Source organism: Lepidochelys kempii, chromosome 8, assembly GCF_965140285.1.
Source record: "Lepidochelys kempii isolate rLepKem1 chromosome 8, rLepKem1.hap1, whole genome shotgun sequence".
NCBI classification, from domain to species: Eukaryota; Metazoa; Chordata; order Testudines; family Cheloniidae; genus Lepidochelys; species Lepidochelys kempii.
Window position 1 is genome coordinate 93,738,856 of NC_136387.1, and position 20,569 is coordinate 93,759,424.

At 41.4% G+C, this 20,569-nt stretch overlaps 1 protein-coding gene across 22 annotated transcripts in view; it reads left to right on the top strand.

The window, feature by feature from the left end:
- DAB1 (DAB adaptor protein 1) overlaps window positions 1-20,569 on the top strand; it is a 677,908-nt gene that overhangs the window by 473,887 nt on the left and 183,452 nt on the right. For 17 of the 22 annotated variants that reach the window (XM_073357549.2, XM_073357567.2, XM_073357578.2 and 14 more), the window contains one exon: window positions 19,795-19,997. The exons of 2 other annotated variants lie outside the window; for them this stretch is intronic. In XM_073357549.2, the coding sequence (XP_073213650.1) occupies window positions 19,931-19,997 (67 nt within the window). In that variant the 5' untranslated portion in view covers window positions 19,795-19,930. Of the gene's footprint in view, window positions 1-7,496; window positions 7,628-7,833; window positions 7,913-16,548; window positions 16,624-19,794; window positions 19,998-20,569 lie in introns of those variants that run through there. 3 more of the 22 variants (XM_073357561.2, XM_073357560.1, XM_073357558.1) reach the window with 3 other exon arrangements.

The window sequence follows — 20,569 nt, forward strand, 5'->3', positions numbered from 1 at the left end:
TAAAAGAGGAGGATAATCAAGTCAGGGATAATTAGACTTGCTATTTAAATATTCAGAAAGCAAAAGGAACATCTGAAAAGGCAGAATGAAGTTATAGTGGCAGAAGACTAATGTAAAAATGAATTATAAGCAATAAAATCATATCTCCTTGACTTTATAAGTGTAAAATAATAAGCAATATGGAATCATGGAGATTTTAACCCTAAGTAACCCACATTACAAACTGACTATAGTGCTTTTAGTACAGAGGCAGCTGTGCAGCAAAGTTTGGATCAGGGTTTCACTCTGCCCCAAAGTTTGAGGATATTAAATCTGGGGCTTTGGTTCAGCTCATAGTTGAGCGAGACAGCCATGATTCAAATACTGAACCCTTTGCTCCAAAGTTTGAAACGGGAAGTTTTGGTGCAGCAGAATGTGTAGCATATACTGAGCTTTTTGTAATAAACCTAGCTGTTTGTGTGAGTAGGATATAGCTGTTTTGGTGTATCATAGTTTTTAAAATTGGACTCTACTCTACACCTGTAATTTGTGGACACACACAGTGTCAGCTGTACATGCTTCCAGTAGTCATCCATTTGGACATCTAAGTGATTTTAATTGTGCTGCTAGCTTTCTGGGAGTTCAAAAACAAGTTTGTGATTGTGTGTCCACTGGGCTGAAAATATGGACCAAAGTGTTTAAACTTGAGTTCCTAAATTTAGACACCTAACTGCATGGCTTGCTTTTTTTCAGAAAACCTGAGCACCTGCAGCTTCAAATGAAAACCGGATAATTTATTCAGGTGCCTTGCAAGTTTAATGAATTGTGTATTTAAGAGACATAGTTCATTCAAAAGCACCCGAGTCATTAAGACATTTTGAAAATCAACCCAGAAATTGCCTAGAAGAAGCCAGAGGTACCCTTTTAATGGTATGAATGTATAAATCAAAATAAGTAAAGAAATATGGATCCAGATACCTAATTTTGGGTACTCATGTTTGAAAATGTTGGCTTTGGTTCTAGCTCTCCAATCTGGACTTCCTAGCAATTTCTTTAACAAGTATGACAAAGATCAGCACAAGCTGTTAGCATATTATGAGGAATAAACAATTTACATAGACCTTGCTGGAAAACTGAGTATTTTTCCACAGAAAATTTCAACTTTTTATTAAAAACCAAAACATTTTCAGCCAAAAACTACAGACATTTAACATGAAAATTTTCATCTACTTGACAATCCAGTTTTCTATCAAAATATTTTGATGGAAAAATTTTGATTATCTCTAAGTGGTATAATCTTTTTTACAGTTTATTTTTTGTTAAATGTGTGTAGAACAGCAAATTAGCTATAATATGGCAGCAATAAAAACTAATGAAATTTTAGGTTGTGTATGCAGGCATCTTATCACAGGCATTGGGGATATTGTCGCACTGCCTGATACTGGTGATATGGCACCTAGAATACCAAGCAGTTCTGAGTATCTCAGTATCAGAAAGCTGTCATCAAATTGGGGAGTTAAAACAAGCATTGAAGTGATTTAAGAGTGCAGAGAGTGACTAAATGCTTATAGTAGTAGTTTGACTAAGGGTATGTCTACATTGCTAATAAAAGATGTGTTCAGATCTTGGGTTAACTAACCCACATTAACTAACTGAGATTAAAATAGCAGTGAAGACACAGCAATGTGGCTTTTAACTCAGGATAGCAGCTCAAGTTCAACCCCAGACTTCTCTATAGGTAGTGCCCTACCAAATTCAGGGTCCATTTTAGTCCATTTCATAGTCATGGGATTTTAAAAATTTTACGTTTCATCATTTCAGCTATTTAAATCTGAAACTTCACGGTGTTGGGGTCCTGACCCAAAAAGGAGTTGTGGGGGGTCGCAAGGTTATTGTAGGGGGGATTGCGGTACCTCTACCCGTACTTCTGCGCTGCTGCTGGCAGGGCACTGCCTTCAGACCTGGGTGCCTGGCTAACAGCCGCTGATCTCCAGCCACCCAGCTCTGAAGGCAGCACAGAAGTAAGGGTGGGAATACTGCGGTCCTCCTAAAATAACCTTGTGACCCCCCTGAAACTCCCCTTTGGGTCATGACCCCCAATTTGAGAAACTTTGGTCTCTCCCGTGAAATCTGTATTGTATAGGGTACAAGGACACAAAAGACCAGATTTCACAGGGGGAGACCAGATTTCATGGTCTGTGGCATGGTTTTCACGGCCACGAATTTGGTAGGGCCCTACCTATAGGCTTTAATTTGAGCTGCTAACCTGAGTTAAAAGCTGAGTTGTCTTCACCGCTATTTAACCTGAGTTAGCAAATGTGGGTTAGCTAACCCGAGATAAGAACACCTCTTTTTGTGGTGTAGACCTACTGTTTGTGAACGATACAAGCATTTGAAGGGTGTGAACAGTAAAGAGAGAGAGGGTTTGCTTGAGATGTTTCCTAGCTGAAATTTGAGGAAGGGTGATTCATGCTGAATATTAGGGGGGGAAATCTATTTGAATGTGTAATAGTCCCTGGAGGGAAGAGATGGAAGTCCTATTTCTCGAATCACCTAAAAGTGCATCGGATGAAGACTATGTCAAGAACAACTCTACATTGGTAGGAACATGAGTTAAGATGGTCTTCAAGGTCTTTCTCATCTCTGATTTCTATAATTCTTAATTTAAATGGGTAACATAAACATTACATATCTTCCATAGCCAATATTAATATTCCTTGCTGTTAATTTTATGGGATTAAAATCAGTCAGTCATAGGAGACAATTTTATTGCATGCTACTTTATCTGACATGGTTTAATTGGAAAACAAATGCAGCCTTACTACACTGTGCAGCAGTCCTGTTAGATTTCATGAGCTAAGGAAGGTCAGGCCTGATTAATACTGTACATGGCTAGATAGCTTCCAAGGAACACATTGGTGCTGTAGGATATGTGTTGGTAACTCAGGAGTTGCATTCTTCATTATGAATTAGCTAGAGGGCACTCTGCTGCCAAAGTGCTGTATTGTAAATGAGAAATAAAATCGAGGTCTTGACCACGAGTAGTCATTAGAGTTCCCATGGCAAAAGAGTAGGGATGTTTAACCCAGTTGTCCTGGCAAATTCCAAATGGGGTAATTAAATTCTGCATTGCTAAATTCCCTCTGGCTTTAACTGGATTAGGTACTTTTCACCTTTAGTCTTGAAACTCTGTTGTTAAACAACTACAGTTTTTTCACCCAACGAATGTCTCCATTTCAGTGATGTGATCCCTATATGTAGTCTGTGTCAGTTTAAGCTTGCCAGATGCTGTGGGAGATCCTGCATGGTACATTAATACAAGGTAGTTTATTTACTCATTTGTAATTGATCGTCTGTGTCAGACTGAGTTTGGGGTTACCTTTGGCCGCTCTCTCCGCTTGAAAGCCTATGTTGAAAGTGTCAGCTAGAGCAGCTGTTATCTTTGCCAGATCCAGAAAATCCTCCCAGTTCTGTCAGATGTGGACCTCCCTCTAGTCATACACATCTTTCTTACCGCCAAACTAGGCAGTGGTAATGTGATCTGAATCAGATTGCCTTTCAGTTTGATCTAGTCTGTTCAGTTTCAGAATGCGACCAGTTACTTGCTCCTTAAGGGCTTGATCCTGCAAGGTGCTGAGCACCCTGGCTCTGATCCAGCAAAAGCACTCAACCACATGCTTAACTTTAAGCAAGTGAGTAATTGTCCCATTGAAATCAGGTAGGCTACTCGTGAGTTTAAAGTTAAGCAAGTGCTTAATGCTTTGCTAGATTAGGGCTAGAATGCTGAGCACATTGCAGGATCAAGCCTTTAAGGAGCAAGGGAATCTGTTACACCCCCAAATGTACGCTGGCTGCCTGCGTGCCCATAAATTCAATTCAGGGCATTTGTTTATAAAGCTCTTCATAATGTGTCCAGCTGTTTGTTTTAGGATTTATAGTATGAAGTTTTTTTTCCCATACACAGTGTAATACTGCAGAGATTTTAATCCATGAATTGAGATATCCAGAAGGTTTAAATGGTGTCGAGGGCTTAGTGCCCCCGGTGAATCCGACCCTAGTTCATATAGAGACGTTAATTTCTGGAAAATACAAACTCTTTCATGTGGATGTGTAATTTAGATTAGCTCACTTAATGGTTCACATAGCCCTCATGATAGCTAAAGTTAGAACGTATGAGCATCGCTGGCCTGTTAATCTAAAATGTTTTAGTCTGCATAAAAATGGAATGTATTAATTTGTTGACGTTAACTAAGTCTCAGTGCGATGTCTGCTTGGATTTAGTTGCATTTTTCTGATGACAGAGCTCTATCTGGCTTTTTTTCTGACCCAGACATATGTATTTTATTTATTCTTCTTAATCTTGTCTGTGTTATCTTCACTGTACCCCTCTAAAAGAAAATCCAAAATATATAACCCCGTGCTGGACTTCAGGGATGCCTCTGTTGTACTTAAAAATTATTTTAAAGATGGGCCTTTGGACTTCCTTTTCTAGACTGGGTTAAAGAACAACATAGTATAATTATGGGCTTTGGGAAGGGTTGTCTTGCCATAGCCTCAGCAAAGATGTTTGAAAGAAGAAATATTTGGGAGGAGAAGACATCCTTATGTTAATTTCCTATAGCTCTTATTAGAAACTGATACCCCTTCCATCTTATGGAATTTAATGCGGAATTATATCCCTGTTTAAAAATGTCACAGAATTGTTAAAAATATAGAAATAATTCTATTCCCTATTAAATTCTGTACAGTGTAAAGCCATTTCGGTAGCATCCTATTTCTTCTTCTAGAGTAAATTCTCTAGGATGTTTCTGTATCTTGACAAAAAAACCTATTTACTGTGGGCTTGACTGTGTTGAGGGTGCAAGAGGAGCTCCCCTCTCTCCTCCTCCCGTTGCACCCAGGATTGTGCGAGTTCAGTGCTGCTGCTGCTGGGACGAGGCTCCCCAGAGAGCCAGGGGCCGAAAGGACCTGCTAGACCAGTGGTGGGTAACCTGCAGCCCGTTAGGGTCATCCGCTGGCAGGCTGCAAGACTGTGTTTACATTGGCCGTCCTCAGGCACGGCCGCCCACAGCTCCCAGTGGCCACGGTTTGCCATTCCCAGTCAAAGGCTCCTCACTGCAGACTGTGTGCGGGATTTTAATATGTTTAGAAAGTAAGAGTGTGTTTCGGTGAAACTACCAACCTGGCTAGGTCTATCAGCTTGCTGAACTGTCTTACTGTTTAACATTTCTCCACTATAATAATTCAGGGAATCTCTCTTGAGGTTTTAGTGTGGCAATATGTTTGTTTTATGAGTCCTTTCCATATGCCCCAAGGCTTGTCATTTGGGCCCTGATTGTGCAAATACATGGTCTGAAGTGGACCTTTCAAACTACATGAAGATTTCAGTAAAATTTTTTCATGGACATAGAATCTGCATCTTTTTGTAGATTCAAAGGCCATAATCAATATGTTTTCACTGTGAATGATATAAATAAGAAAATCATAAAATGATTTCAAAACAAAATAACCCAAGCAAAAATTTACACAGGATTAAAATTTGGTCCATCTTTTTGTACTGCATACACTTTGGGACAAGGGCTGTCTTTCTCTGTTTGGAAAACACCTGGTTAACTTTCAGCATACTGTACGTAAATAATAACAGTAATGTGCAACTGCTTAGAATCGGAGGTTTTAATGAAGGCATTTTGCACTTTTACCACAAATTGGATTTCCACTGATGTCAAAAAGTGTGTAATGCACTCAGAAATAATTTGCTTATGAATTTCAACTCGGTTAAAATACTATCTGTGAGCAGATAGCTGTTCTCTTAATTATTTATTATTTGAAATTATTAACCCATTTCTTTAGTAACTAATTTTTGGTCTGAAAGCCATTCTTGAACAGCTATTTTGGGGAAAATGTTTGAGATTTGTGCAGTGTTAGTTTCATAAATCACTTGGCATTGTTTCTGATTTTGACGGGCTGAATTATGTAATGAAGGCGCACAGCACAACGTGTGATATTTTTTGGTTACTGGAAAATTGCTTTTGGTGAATATTTGAGCTTAAAGTGAACTTTTCTCAAGTATTGTGTGAGTAGATTTCAGTTGCTGGAATATTCAAAATACATATATTTATTTATGCTGCACAGAATGAGCACAGACAGTCAGAATAAATTCCATGTCCCAGTATACAAATATACATAGAAAACTCTTTATATTTTACCCCTTGCTCTGTTAATCTGTGAACCAGTGTAAGAAATAAGTGCTTGGGTATGTGGTAATCAATCATCAATCCCTTTACAGCGAGACAAAGTACTCAGATTAGTTTTCCTGATACTCTGCTGAATGGAAACGATGGTCACATAGAAAAAAGGAGTGGTATATAAACAGCATGGCATGATTTTTCACTGTTGACATTAAGAAAGTTTGTTTTCTTTGCTGGAAGGAAATAAAATATTCAGCAATGCTAATGGCACAATTTATAAGCTAAATTTTAGGACCATCTGAGCAAAACTAAAATGTGGCTTGGGAAAGTTAGTGTGAAATTCACCTCTCTGCTGAGACAGCATGTTAAATCCTATTTCAAAATAGGGCTGAAGTAAGACTTTGCACAAGCATTGTGCTGGCCTTCTTCGTGGGGCTGCATTTCACCCAAAGTGAATAAGAAACAGATCTTTAGTTCAGTCTCACTGGTAACATTGAGAAAATGATCTTGAAATAATATATATATATAGGCAGCTGCACTCAGCTATTATTCAGAGGGTAGGAAGTGAATAGGTTCACATTTGCTTCAACTTACTTGGCCACTTCAAAATGTGGGAAGGCTGTCCAGGTGTTGTGACATGAGACTTTAATTGGCTTAGAGAGTTTAAGAATTTAGAAGGCTGATTTTAAGAGTATTTATGTACCGTATATACTTGATCATAAGCAGGTTCGTTTAGAAGCTGACCCCCCCAAGATGGATAAGTAAAAATGGAAAATTTTTATGACCCATTCATAAGCCGACCCTATAGTTCAGGGTTCAGCAAACTTTGGCTTCCGGGCCATCAGGATAAGCCACTGGCGGGCCGAGATGGTTTGTTTACCTCGAGCATCTGCAGGCACAGAGGTAAACCTAAGTAAACAATCTGTCCTGGCCTGCCAGCGGCTTATCCTGATGGGCTGGGACAGCAGCTGGTGGGGGAGAAGCTGGGGGTCAGAGGAGTAACCCCTCTGACCACCCCCCACATGACCCCACCCCTAGCCCGGGACCCCCACACTCTCCCCATCCCATCCCTTCCCACCTTATCTGGGGAGGGCCAGGGGAGGATGTCTCTGGCCTGGCCGGAGCTGCTCCAGCAGGCTGGGCAGTGTGGCTGCAGCATGTTCCAGTGGGCTGAGAGGGGCGGTGCGGCCACACCCTGCTCTGGTGGGCGGGGCCGAGCGGCGCGGCTGCAGCTGCTTCGGAGGCTTCGGGGAGAGCAGCGTGGCCGCAAGTGGAGAGACTCTGGCCCTGCCTCTTCCCTTCTGGCGCTGCTGGCTGTGCTGCCTCTCTTTGCCCCCTCTGTTGGGGGGAGGGGCTGTATCCCACCTCTCCCGCTCTCTATACCCGTTCATAAGCCGACCCCCTTCTCTGAGGCTTCCCTTTTTTACTAAAAAAATTCAGCTTATGGATGAGTATATATGGTAAGTAAAAAAGGGTAGTGTCCATGAGATTGCTTTTACCTTCTCCCTGGAGATGTTGCAGACTGGCTACTTAGCACTTTCCTCTAGCATGATGATTACACCATTTCGCCTTAGTAATCATTTAACAGCTCTAATTACAGTATGCTGTGATCCCGGCTATGTACTTTGTTCTTTGTCCCTTCTTAGTCTTTATTTCCCTTCCTTTTCTTCATGGTGTTGAGTGGTTGCCAAATGAATATTTCTTCTTCAGCGTTGCAAAAAATATATCCCACAGACATAGCTTTGGTAATGTACAAATTTGCTTTTTGTGTTGCTTTAGAATTACAGTATTGTAAACTAGAGTTACAGGGCTATTTTGTGATCTCGCCTACACATGAGTGTAACTCCCCTGACATTCATGGAGTTACACCAAGTTTATAGTGATGTGCCTCCATTAAAATCAATGAAGTTACCCTATTATAGGCTGATGTAACTCCATGTTTTTATATTAGTGTGACTGTATTGACTTTAATGGAGTTACAATAGTTTTATACTAGTGTAAGCGAGATCAGATTCAGGTCCTATATTTGTGAAACGTATGTCTTGGTGGTATTTGTTTGTGTGTGTTTGGTTGGTTGGTTTTTTTTATACTGAAAGCAGAAATTAGAATTTTTTCCAGTGCTGTATAGACATATTAAAGTCCAGATATATTGCGGTCTTGCGGTAATACAAGTGACATGAAAAAGACATTCAGTTAATTCAGTTTCATTCCTAAAATAGTAAAATGCTACCCAAATCTGTGGGATTTCCTGTGCTCCCTGGGCATACAGCCTTTTTGCCCTCTCTATTCTAATGAAAAGGGATGATGTTGAGTTTTTAAGTATGTTTCTTTTTGTGCCCTAATCTTTGTTATTTGTAATACCCTTTTAAAAGCTTTGAAAAAAAACCCAAAACCATGGCTGGAAGTGAGTGCTGATTTCTAAGCTCTTGGTGACAGAACATTAGATTACAAAAACGATATATACTTTATTTAGGTCCCTTTTGCAGAACAACCCCCATAAGAGGGGGAAATTTACTGTAAAGATTCACCTCATAGGGTATGTTTACACTGCAGATGAAGGTGTTGATTGTACCATGGGTAGGCACACCCATGCTAGCTTTGCTCTAGGTAGCATGGATAACAATAATAGTGTAGATGTGGTGGAATGGGCTTCAGCACGGGCTGGCAACCCAAGTAGATACCCAGGCTCCCCAATGAGCAGGTACTCAGGTGGCTAGCCTGCGCTGAACCCTGTGCCACCATGATTCAAGCCCACGGGGAACCTGGGGATGCACTTGAGTTGCTAGCCTGTGCTGCCACCGTTGCACTCCCGTCGTCACCTGTGCCGCGTAGATTAAAGCTAGCAATGGTATGGCTTACCAGGCTACAGTCGCCTCGTCACTCGCCGTATAGACATACCCAGAGTTGGAGCTGCGTTTTTCACTTCCACGGGCAGAGGCCTGAGACCTGAGTACAACCTCTGGGTTCCGGAGATCCCTTGAGGGAGTGCAGAGCACAAGCCCACACTCCTCTCTCTACCTCCCTAGGGTCTCCTACCCCATGAGCACAAGGTTACTTCCTCAGCGGGTGTTGCATGCTCTCATAGCGAAGTAGAAGTACAGAATGGAGTTAGTAATGCTTTTAATAGTATTAGCCCAAGCAGATTTCCAAGCACGAGTATGCCATAGTCAGTGGCTTCTTCCTTATTCCACTCCCTCTTGCCTTGCAGTCAGCCCTGTGATATGTCAGATATTGGAAGCAGTGGGGCTACTCGTGGTAGTGAGCGGTACTCTCGGAAGTAAGTGGCCATGGATTTCCAAACAGTGGGATTCAAAAGGGGATTGGACATTTATAAAGATAACAGGAATATCCAGAGTTGTTATAAGTCATATCAACAATTTTGGAAGAGATGTTAAACCTCATGTTTCAGGATCTAAGCCTATCTCTAACTATTAGAGAGTAGGATGAGACCTAGTGTGGGGGACAGATTGTCTTACATTTGCCTTCTGTAGGGTCTTACAGCTTTATGTGAAGCATCTTGTGTTGGTCATAATTGGAGACAGAATGCTAAGCAAAGAGGACCTGGCATCTGATCCAGTCTGGCTTTTCCTGTGTTCTGAGTATTGGAATTTTTAAGTATTCTTTATTGAAATTATGTTGGAGATACAGTGTTTTTCAGGTGTATTGCAAATCCCCCTAGGGCAGGGGTGGGCAAACTTTTTGGCCTGAGGGCCACATCGGGTTTCCGAAATTATATGGAGGGCTGGTTAGGGGAGGCTGTGCCTCCCCAAACAGCCAGGCGTGGCCCAGCCCCCGCCCCCTATCCGACCCCCCCTGCTTTTTGCCCTCTGACGGCCCCCCCAGGACTACTGCCCTGTCCACACCCCCATCTCCTGACCGCCCCCGGAATCCCTGCCCTCTGCCGCTACATCCAACCCCCCCCTTCCTGACTGCACCCCTGGGACCGCTGCCCCCATTCAACCCCCCCGTTCCCTGCCCTCTGACCGCCACAACCCCTATCCACGCCCCTGATCACCCCCCTGTACTCCACTGCCCTCTATCCAACCCCCCCTGCTCCCTGCCCCCTTACCATGCTTCCTGGAGTACCAGTGGCTGGCAGCTCTACAGCCGCGCCGCCCAGAGCACCAGGACAGGCAGCCATGCTGCCCGGCTGGAGCCAGGCACACCGCTGTGCAGCATAGAGCACCGGGTCAGGCCGCGGCTCTGCAGCTGCGCTGCCCAGCAGGAGCTTGCAGCCCTGTTGCCCAGAGCATTTCACCGGTGGTGTAGTGAGTTGAGGCTGTGGGGAAGAGGGGACAGCTGGGGAAGGGTTGGGAGCTAGCTTCCCGGACCAGGAGCTGGATAGGAGGGTCCTGCGGGCCGTAGTTTGCCCACCTCTGTCCTAGGGAAATGGTCATTCTGTATGTCAACCTTTGAGTGAATTCCTTAAATCTAGAGCTGATCAAAAATCAGAACTTCTGTCCTGGGGCAAATTCTCAGATTTCAAAATATGGCTTTGTCCTGATTTGAGACGGAAAGTCAAAATATCAGAATTTTCTTGCAAAATGAAAATATTTTGTTTCTATCTTGTTGAAATGTTTAATTGTATTGGAACTGATCAATTTAAAATGAAGTGCTTCTACCTTATGGAAATGAAACATTTTGATAATTTCCTGTTGAAAATTTTGATGAAATTGATATGTTCTGGCAAAACAATTTAATTTCACTGAATCAGCATTTTCTAACAGAAAATATTTCCACCATCTTATTTAAATTTCATATTTCCACAGAAAAACCAGTGAAGAAATATGTAAAGTTTTATATTGTGAAGAGTGACCTGCAGGAGGAATTTTGGAAATTATTGTTGCAAGCATTGGAATAGTAATAAACATCTTAGTATTGGGCTGCTTTATAGATCCTGGCTTCATAAAGCAAAATGACTTTAGTGGGACTACACTCATTAAAATCAGTTGTAGATCTGGATTACATGCCTGCAAATTTGCCTTGGCATTAGGATAATGTAGCAGATTATAATCGACAATAAATTTAATAAAATGTGTTACTGGGTTCAGCTATATGAACCTTCTGTAGCTGTTTTTTTAAAATAAATAAATATTCATATTGCAGATGGATCTAGAATATGTAGAATCCCAAGCGAATAAGTGAATTGGATTATTTTTTATGACTTCTGATTGCTAAGAAAGTAATTCTCTGATATCGGAAGACTAAGTAAGAATGATCCATCTGTGAAAGATAATTATGTCTTATTACAGTCATGGTAACGAAAGCATAATACAAATGCATTTTCTTTAGATCAGAGGATAGGGTAGAAGATTTTGGGGGTGGGGCATAGGAAGCATTTAAAAAATTTTAGAGGAAAAATAGCCACTTAAATAAGAAAAACAAATCAATAAATAATAACACTAAATAAGGGATGTCATAAATTGCCACAGTGTATGAAAATTGAGGGAGGAAATAAGACAAAAAAGTAATCTGCAACAAGTCAGAGGCGTGTTTTCTGCACAAAGTATACATTTTACTTCCTAAGACTTTGACTGTTGTGTGTTTGTCTTGTGAGGGGAAGAAATTGTTTATAGGATTTCCAATTGTAACATCTCATATCAAGTTTTCCTTTAACTATATGTGCTATATCTTTTAAGCATTATAAAGAAATAATGTTTAAATAAAATTATTTAAATACTGAAATGCCACAACAGCATCGTTTGACTATCTCACTGCTGCCTAGAATTAGGCAAATGACAAAACTGGAAAAAAGAGGCTAAACACATCCTACAGTTCAACCATGATCATTCTCTTTTGCAGACAAGCCAACGTTTTATGCAGTCTTTGCTTTTTTTATGTAACAATTACAAAATTTGTTTCTTGAACGCAGGCCCCTCCATATTCAGTTCTTTTTTCCTCCTCTGTCATCTTTTTCTTCTGTCACCTCATAGTCTCCTTTTGCCTTCACTGCCAAATTTCTACTGCCCTCTGTCTGAGTCTCAAGCTCTCACCTTCCCATATCGTCCTTTTCTAGCTCTTGGTTAAAGTTAATGGAAAGACTCTCGTTGACTTCAGTGGGCTTTGGATTAGGCCCTAAATTTTCGCTACTGGGCTAGTTTAGTGCATCTTCTACAAGAGTAGTGCTTTAATATGTGCCTACTCCAGCAAGCTCCTCACAAAACTGGAGACCATCTGTGGAAGTGGGCTGGGTGGGGTTCAATAGGGCATCTTCTGGTCAACAGCTGCTAAGGGACTCCACAAGACTGTCCCAGAAAAGAGCTCTAGGGCTTCTCTCAGGAGCGTGAGGGGACTTCGGAAGAATGAAGAGCATGTGCATTTGTGCCTCCAGTGACTACCAAATGTGCATGAGGTTTTATAGTAGTTCCATGCTTTAATAGCATAAGATTTGTGCCTGTCTAGCAAAGCTTTTTCTCCTATCTGGTGAACATTTACTGTATAATTGTTCTGTGCGTTTTTTTCCCCTTTATTTTTTTTATCTTTCTCCAATTATACTTCATTTCAGACCACTAGAATTGGCTGTATAGCCGTTATCTTGTGGGCACCCAAGTTGGGCACCTTAGAGAGAAGGAAACTGAATTCTAACCATGAGGGAAGCAAAGCAGGAGCTGAAGGTAGTAGCTTGAGTATTTGGTCAAAGCAAGACGGGGAGCTGGGCTTCTCCTCCCCAGAAGATGCTCGGAGGAAGCTACCATACACCAGTTTGGGTATGGGGAGAACCAAAAGACCTGGGTGAAAACAATCTTAGTTACAAACCCTTTCAAAGGCTTTTTTTTTTTCTTTTGGCCTTCATGCTGATAGACATGAAACAGCTTTTGTGCAGATGGGGAAATCCTTTACATTTTGAATTGTGAATCCCTGAAGAAAATTCATAGATATTAAAGCCAGAAAGGACAATTCTGACCATCTTGTCTGACCTCCTGCATAACACAGGCCAGGGAAGTCACCTCGTAATTCCCGCACTGAGCCTAGTAGCTTGTGGGTGAAAGTAAAAAATTATTTGAAGGCGATCATTTTGATTTTTGCAAGTACAGGAAGAAAACCAAGGATGATGCATTTAATCAGTTTTACAGTGTAGAAAATGTACAACTCCTGCTACTCTTTCAACTAAAAAAATTCCTTCGTTAAAGCTTTAGGTATTATGCTGTTGTAAGAACAATACAGGATACAGGCTCAGTACTCCTCTCAGAATTAGAAGCCAATTAATTAAAAAAAAAATGTTGATTATAGTACTGCTGCATGCACTTAATGGGGGAATAGTAATTGTCATTATTTTATTAAAGTGAAGACACATGACTCTTCTTTAGCAAAATCTGGAGCATGCATATAACATCATAATGACTGAGGCAGTGGTGAGGCAGAACCAGGAAATTGTTAGTCGGTAAATGTAAGACCATAGGATTTAAAAAAACAAGGATAACAAAATTGTGTGTCTTTAACTAGAGAGAGCAGTGGAAGAGATGCTATTTCCTCTAAGCAGCTCTTTGATGAAACACATGCCACAGTACTTCCCACAGTTGGAAGACTGTGGTATTTATTAACAGTGACCTAGATTGGAGGAGACAATAAAAGCTGTTACCGGGAAGAACAGATTGACTGCCATTCTGATCTGGATAATAAACAGCTGAAATATGGACAGTGTATGAAAGTTTACTAACACAGCTTTACACAAAGACCTACAGTTTGAGCGAGGAGGTGACATTACTGCAATGAACTCATTTTGAACTGCAGTTTAGTTTGGAATTTACAGATGTTTACGTTCAGCCATTTGATTTTATATGGGCATCTATTGTTTTATTTGAGCATGTATCAAATCAGGAGGATATGGCCTGACTAGATTTTTAAGTAAATTAATATGTAAACCTGTCCAAAAATAGATGTTTGTTTATTTAAAATGTTGCTCACTGGGATAGCCGCATGAGATACACATCTTTTTCCCATGAAAGTTCTGGTAGGAAATGGCCCTAGACTGTTATTTTTACAGTAGAACCTTAGAGTTACGAACACCTCGGGAATGGAGATGGTTCGTAGCTCTGAAATGTTTGTAACTCTGAACAAAACGTTACGGTTGTTCTTTCAAAAGTTTACAACTGAACATTGACTTAATACAGCTTTGAAACTTTACTATGCAGAAGAAAAATGCTGCTTTCCCTTTATTTTTTTAGTAGATTACATTTAACACAGTACTGTACTGTATTTGCTTTTTTTTTTTTTTTTTTTTGTCTCTGCTGCTGCCTGACTGCATATTTCTGGTTCCCAATGAGGTGTGTGGTTGACTGGTCAGTTTGTAACTCTGGTGTTCGTAACTCTGAGTTTCTACTATATCTTACTTGACGGCAGTACAAACAGTACCATTTGGGCCATAGGTGCCGACTCCGTGGGTGCTCGGGGGTTAGAGCACCCACGGGGAAAAATTGGTGGGTGCTCTGCACCCACCGGCAGCTCCCCGCCCCGCCCTCCCGCCCCAGCTCACCTCTGCCTCCACCGCCTCCCCTGAGCGCACCAAGCTTCGCTTCTCCCCCTAGCTCCCAGCGCTTGACACCACGAAACAGCTGTTTAGCAGCAGCAAGCGCTGGGAGGGAGGGGGGAGGAGGGGGAACGCGGTGCGCTCGGGGAAGAGGTGGGGTCGGGACGCAGATTTGGGGAAGGGGTCCAATAGGGGTGGGGGGGGCAGAGTTGGGGCGGGGACTTTGGGGAAGGGGTTGGAATGGGGAGGGAGTGGGGGTGGGTGGGGCCGGGGGCAGGGTTCAGCACCCACAAGCGCAGGGAAAAGTTGGCGCCTGTGATTTGGGCTACTCCATCATAAATAGATGACACATCTATTGTTCATTAACATGGCTTTTTATGGGATTAAAACTTGCATAATTCCTACAAATGTGGGTTCCCTCTGGTCTTCTGTGAAGTTTTCTTTGTTTTGAGGGCTGCTATTGTAGGTAGGACCCTACCAAATTCGTAGCCATGAAACTCGCATCATGGATCGTGAAATCTGGTCTTTTGTGTGCTTTTACCCTACACGATACAGATTTCACTGGGGGGAGACCAATGTTTCTCAAATTGGGGGTCCTAACCCAAAAGGAAGGTGCAGGAGGGTCACAAGATTATTTTAGGGGGGTTGCGGTATTGCTACGCTTACTTCTGCGGCGCCTTCAGAGCTGGGCGGCCAGAGGGCAGTCCCAGCTCTGCAGGCAGCAGAGCAGAAGTAAGGGGGCAATATGATACCATGCCATCCTTACTTCTGCGCTGCTCTGCCTTTAGAGCTGGGATCCCAGCCAGCAGCCTCCGCTCTTCAGCTGCCCAGCTCAGAAGGCAGTGCCACCACCAGCAGCAGCACGGATGTAAGGGTTATTTTAAGTACCGCAACCCCCCTTAAAATAACCTTATGACCCCCCCACTCCCAAGTCCTTTTTGCGGTCAGGACCCCTACAATTACAACATGATGAAATTTCAGATTTAAATAGCTGAAATCATGACATGTATGATTTTTAAAGTCCTATGACTATGAAATTGACCAAAATGGACTGTGAATTTGGTAGGGCGCTAATTATGGGTTCATCATTTGTCATTTGTCTAGTAAAGTAGCTCTTAGTGCATTTTGCAGGATGTATTATATTCTTTTAACGTTTAGATATAAAATATAAACCCAAATCCTAGGGTGGAAAAACCAGGCACTCTGACAGTTGGTTTCATTATCCTTATCACTTTAAATAAGTGCTGTTGAGCTGAAAATATTAAGGAAACAATGTGAAAATGTTAAGTGAAAATATCCCCTACACTTACGTTAGTGGAATGGAACTGGTGAAAAATTTCATTCCAAGAATGACCTCTCATCCAATCAGCCATTCACTTATTTTCATCTCCTCTTTTTGCTTTCCCTTAACTAGGAAAGGTAATTAAAGTTCCTTTGGGCTTCAAAGTTCTCTGAGGACGTTGTTTTAACAGGCATCATGGCGTTGTAGAGATTCTTTTTTGTTTGCATGTTTTACTTACTCATTAGAGTTTCTAGGGGAGGAGCAAGGAACTTTATATTTTTAAATCAGTTTGGCAGACTTTGAACAGCTATCCTTGCATGTTATATAATTCTCGTACAGATTTGAAGAGCTCATTAAAGAAAAAAAGCCCTGACACACTTCAGGAATATTAAATCACTTCAGATAGTGCACAGAATGTAATGTTATTAAAGCATTTCAAAATGTTAAAAGAGATTTAAAAGTGCAAGTGGCTTCAGACCCTTTGCTTTGAAAAGTGATTTAAACTGTCAAATTCATTCCAAGTTTTGAAGAGCTTTAATCTCCTAAATTGCAAAGAACTAAACTTGTTAATAATTACAAGTTTGTTTGCACTGCATACTCAGAACTCTGGACTAGATGCTCCTTTCTGCTATGCAAAGGGGAGCAAACACACATCATTCATGAAGAAATGTGTTCAAGGAACTCATAAGAAGGAAAACATGTACAAGGTATGGAGCCCTTTGCCAGGTAACCACAGGCAGCCTTCTTCTGTGGTGACAACCTGGGAAAGTGACCAACCAGGAGGGGGAGGTGGTGCTATGGAGCTCTTTGCAGCATGCTGGTGTAATAACCAGCCATAACCTAGGCAGCAAATCACTGGTGTTCATTTCTGCCCCTCTGCAGCTTTTCTCCACCAGAAGTACAGAAATCAACAGCAGCACAGTGACTGAGAAAGATGGCCATCCTGTTAAGGGGGCACGTGGTACCTGCTTAAGAGAGTAGTTGGGGGCAGATATTCCATGGGGAGGGCCTGGCAGACATTCCACTGGAGATCTGTTTTATGAGGAGTCCAGATTCCAAATAGATCTTTGCATTCTTCATGGCTCAGTAGCTAAGCTACCCATTCCTTCTTTGCATTCATCATGCCCCTCCCGCACCATCTGGACCACCTTTTGCACTAACTTCTCCAACAGGATGTATTTTTGCAAAAGTAGTGGAGTAAGCATAATAGTTAAAAACTAAAGGTGTATTCTGTTTATGCTTCCAAACTGTTTAAACTGTTTACAATTTAAATGATAGGTTGCTCTGTTTTCTTTTTAGCAGGCATTGCATTACAGAAATTCCAAAATTGTGTGTCCTGAATAAAGCTTTTTGGGGGAGAAGGGGAAGTCCTATATAGAGAGGAAGGAATGTTTACGCTGCCGTGAAAAAACCCTGCATCTGGCTCTGGGACCCCAGGCACCAATCCGAGCCTGAACATCTACACCACAATTAGACAGCCTCTTAGTCTGAGCCCTGTGAGCTCGAGTCAGCTGGCATACACCAACCACAGGTGTTTGATTGCAATGCAGACATAACCAAAGGACTGTCTTGTCATTAAGAGACCGGACAGAGACTGATTTTGCATCTTGGCTTTGCGACGGACTTCCTGTGTGGCCTTGGACAAGTTGCTTATATCTCTTTGCCTCAGTTCCCCATCTTTAACATAGCACAATAATTCTTCCTGTCTGCCAGCCTTTGTTTGTCTTGTCTATTCAGACTATAAACTCTTCAGAGCAGGGACTGTCTCACTATGTGTTTGGACAACACAATGGAATACTTAGCAGAAATGAGACTCTGATCATGTATGGGGCCTATAGATACTGCTGTAGTACAAAAGATGAATAATGTTACAGATTGATCAATGCAACAGATAAACTGACAGTTTAGCCAAGGAGTATATGACTATCTGCAGTAGTGCTTGTATTGTTACAGAAATACACAAAATTATGTTTTCCACAAGGCTATCATAACTCTATACCTATAGTAATTAAGACCCTGATGTTTATTTTCTGGCCTTTGATTTATGAAAACATTGTGATATTAAAAGTTAATGGAGGTGGGCACAAGCAGCGAGGTTCAGTTACAGAGGTAGAGTCAAATTTCCCCAAGGTTTGGGTATGATCTGAACCAAGGTTTAGGTTCAGTCCCATCTCTAAAAGTTGAATCTCAGACTGTTGAATTGTCAGTCCCATCCCAGGGCCAGGTTATGCCAGCTTTATTCCAGTTGAATTGTTCCTTGATCCATCAGTAGCTCTGCTGAAGAAAATTGGATCATTGACAAAGTAAGGTACTACTCAGTCTGAGGATGGGTGGCACAATATGGCCCATATTTTTCACCTGATTATGTCTACAATAACAGAATCCTTAAGGCTTGTTTAAAAGAAAAAGTTATATAGAAAATTCATATGTATTTTGAGAACATACTTCAATACAAACATTTACTAAGGTACTGTGAATGGGAATGTATTTTGTTTTATGATAATGTTATTCCCCTTCTGTGCATAGCCCCTTTTAGTTCTCCATGACTTGTCCAACCCAAACCAGTCCAGAATAGACCCCTCAGTATCCTCTTGCCCATTCATTCTGGGGAACCAGCAGTTTCAACTGCTGCTGCTTCTCAGATTGCTGCAATTGTTGTTTCGCCTTCTCCAGCTAGGGAGAGCAGTAAAGTAGCTGCTGTAAATTAGCCTGAAGAAAACACTTATTTAGCTAGCTAGCAAATGTTGCTCAACCTTTGGACCCTAGTTGTGTCCCTCCATGACCCACTTAAATTCCACCAACTCAAGGTCTGTCCCGAAGTGCAGTCAGTAACCTCACAGCTGCTGTCAAGACAATGATCTAGCCAACTGATCAACCTGGTCACATTGTCGACTGAATACCATAACATGTACACATTTTAGCGTGGCAGCATGGTCTAATGCAGGGTCCTCAATCGGGGGGTTGTGATGAACAGTTCCAGCAGGGTCACAACCACCCTCCCTTTCTCTGTGGCTAAAAGGGAGTGGGATCCTGAAACTTTTTCCTCTTGCAATGTGGTATCCTAGTATGAAAAAGGTTGAGAATGGCAGAGCTAGTGGGCTAAGAGACCGCTGGTGGGAGGAATCTGAGGTCAGGTCCCCTTATTCACCAGCCACATTAGCTGGTCAGGTGCAAGTGGTGAATAAGGGACTCCATGAAAAGAGGTGAAGTAATTTACTCCTTCCCCAGGGCAAGGGAGGAGCAGAGGAGGAGTTGTGAATCTGAGTCTCATGATTCATTCTCTGGGTTGCTCCTGGATTACACACCATGCCTAACTGAGAGCAGGTTGTATTCTCTCTCGGTCCCATCTGAGATAATATTATCGCATTTGAATTATTAGGGTTAATAATTAGTTAGTGATTGCAAAGTGCATTGAAGGGAAAATTGCTATCTGAGTTCTAAGAATTATCATGATTTTCTTTTCAATAAAACTTAGAAAAACAGATTCTGCTACACTGGGTAGCACCTTATTTGAAAAGTCTCAGCAGGATTCCCAGTGGAGTAAAATGCTTCTCAACACGAGTAAGGGTATAAGAATCTGGCTCATCAGGTTTATTTTTCTGTATATGCTCAAGAAAGTAAGGGCATAGGTAGGGCACTCACAAAAAGATAAAACTCAAGACTTAGTATCTATATACTCAATTAAGTAATGCATTTTATTTTGGAAACATGAAATTTTAAAACTAACATTCATGTAGGTTAGTTATCTGTGACTTCTCCCCATATCTCCCAGATCCTACTATCCTATAGACCCAGAAAGCATTTTAGATTTCTCTGACAACTTTTTTTCTCTTTTTAACTCAGAAAATGACGGTTAGTGTTTGTTTGTTTGTTTGCAGCACTCAAAAGGAGTGAATGAGATGAGCTATCTGGGTTATAGTATCTGAAGGGCTAAGTTATTCTCTTGGAGAGCCATTCTAAATGAGCCTGACTGAGATACTGGATCTGTGTGAAGAAGACTAAGGATATAATAGGATGTCAACTGAGACAGAACTTCCAGTGGCTGTTAAAACCAGCGCAAAGAAAGACTCCAAAAAGAAAGGTAGTAAGTCCACTTCTCTTTATATTTAATGAAAGACCGGTTTTCTTTTACACTTCGATTTATCATAAGCATGCCTGATTCTGTGCTCCTTGTGCAGGTCAAACTGCTGTTAACGTCAGTAGAGTTTTGTCTGCCTAGGAAGCATCAGATCTGGTTCTTTGTGTATTCAAAAAATATCACTCTTAAAACAAATGAAATGCAGAAACACCCTAAGTTACTGCATTATGCTTTATTAGTTTTCTACTTTATAAGTGTGTTGTATTTGTTTTGTTGTTCAAAATAGATAATCTAAATTCTTTACTTCAGAAGTATTGGTTTAGCCACTTTTAGCAAAAACTGTTTTTATTTTGTTAGATATTCTTTTGTTGGCAAATAATTCTTCTACTAACTGTTTTGTTTGTGTCATCTTGAACCGAACAAAAGAGGTTAAATGCCCTGCTCATCCTCATAGTTTGAATATTATGCAAGGATCTGCATAAAACACAACAGGATTCTTAAGAGAGACCACGGTGCTTATGGTGAAGGGGGTTGTGTTGGCTGCGTTATTAACCACATACAGGATATGTTCCTCC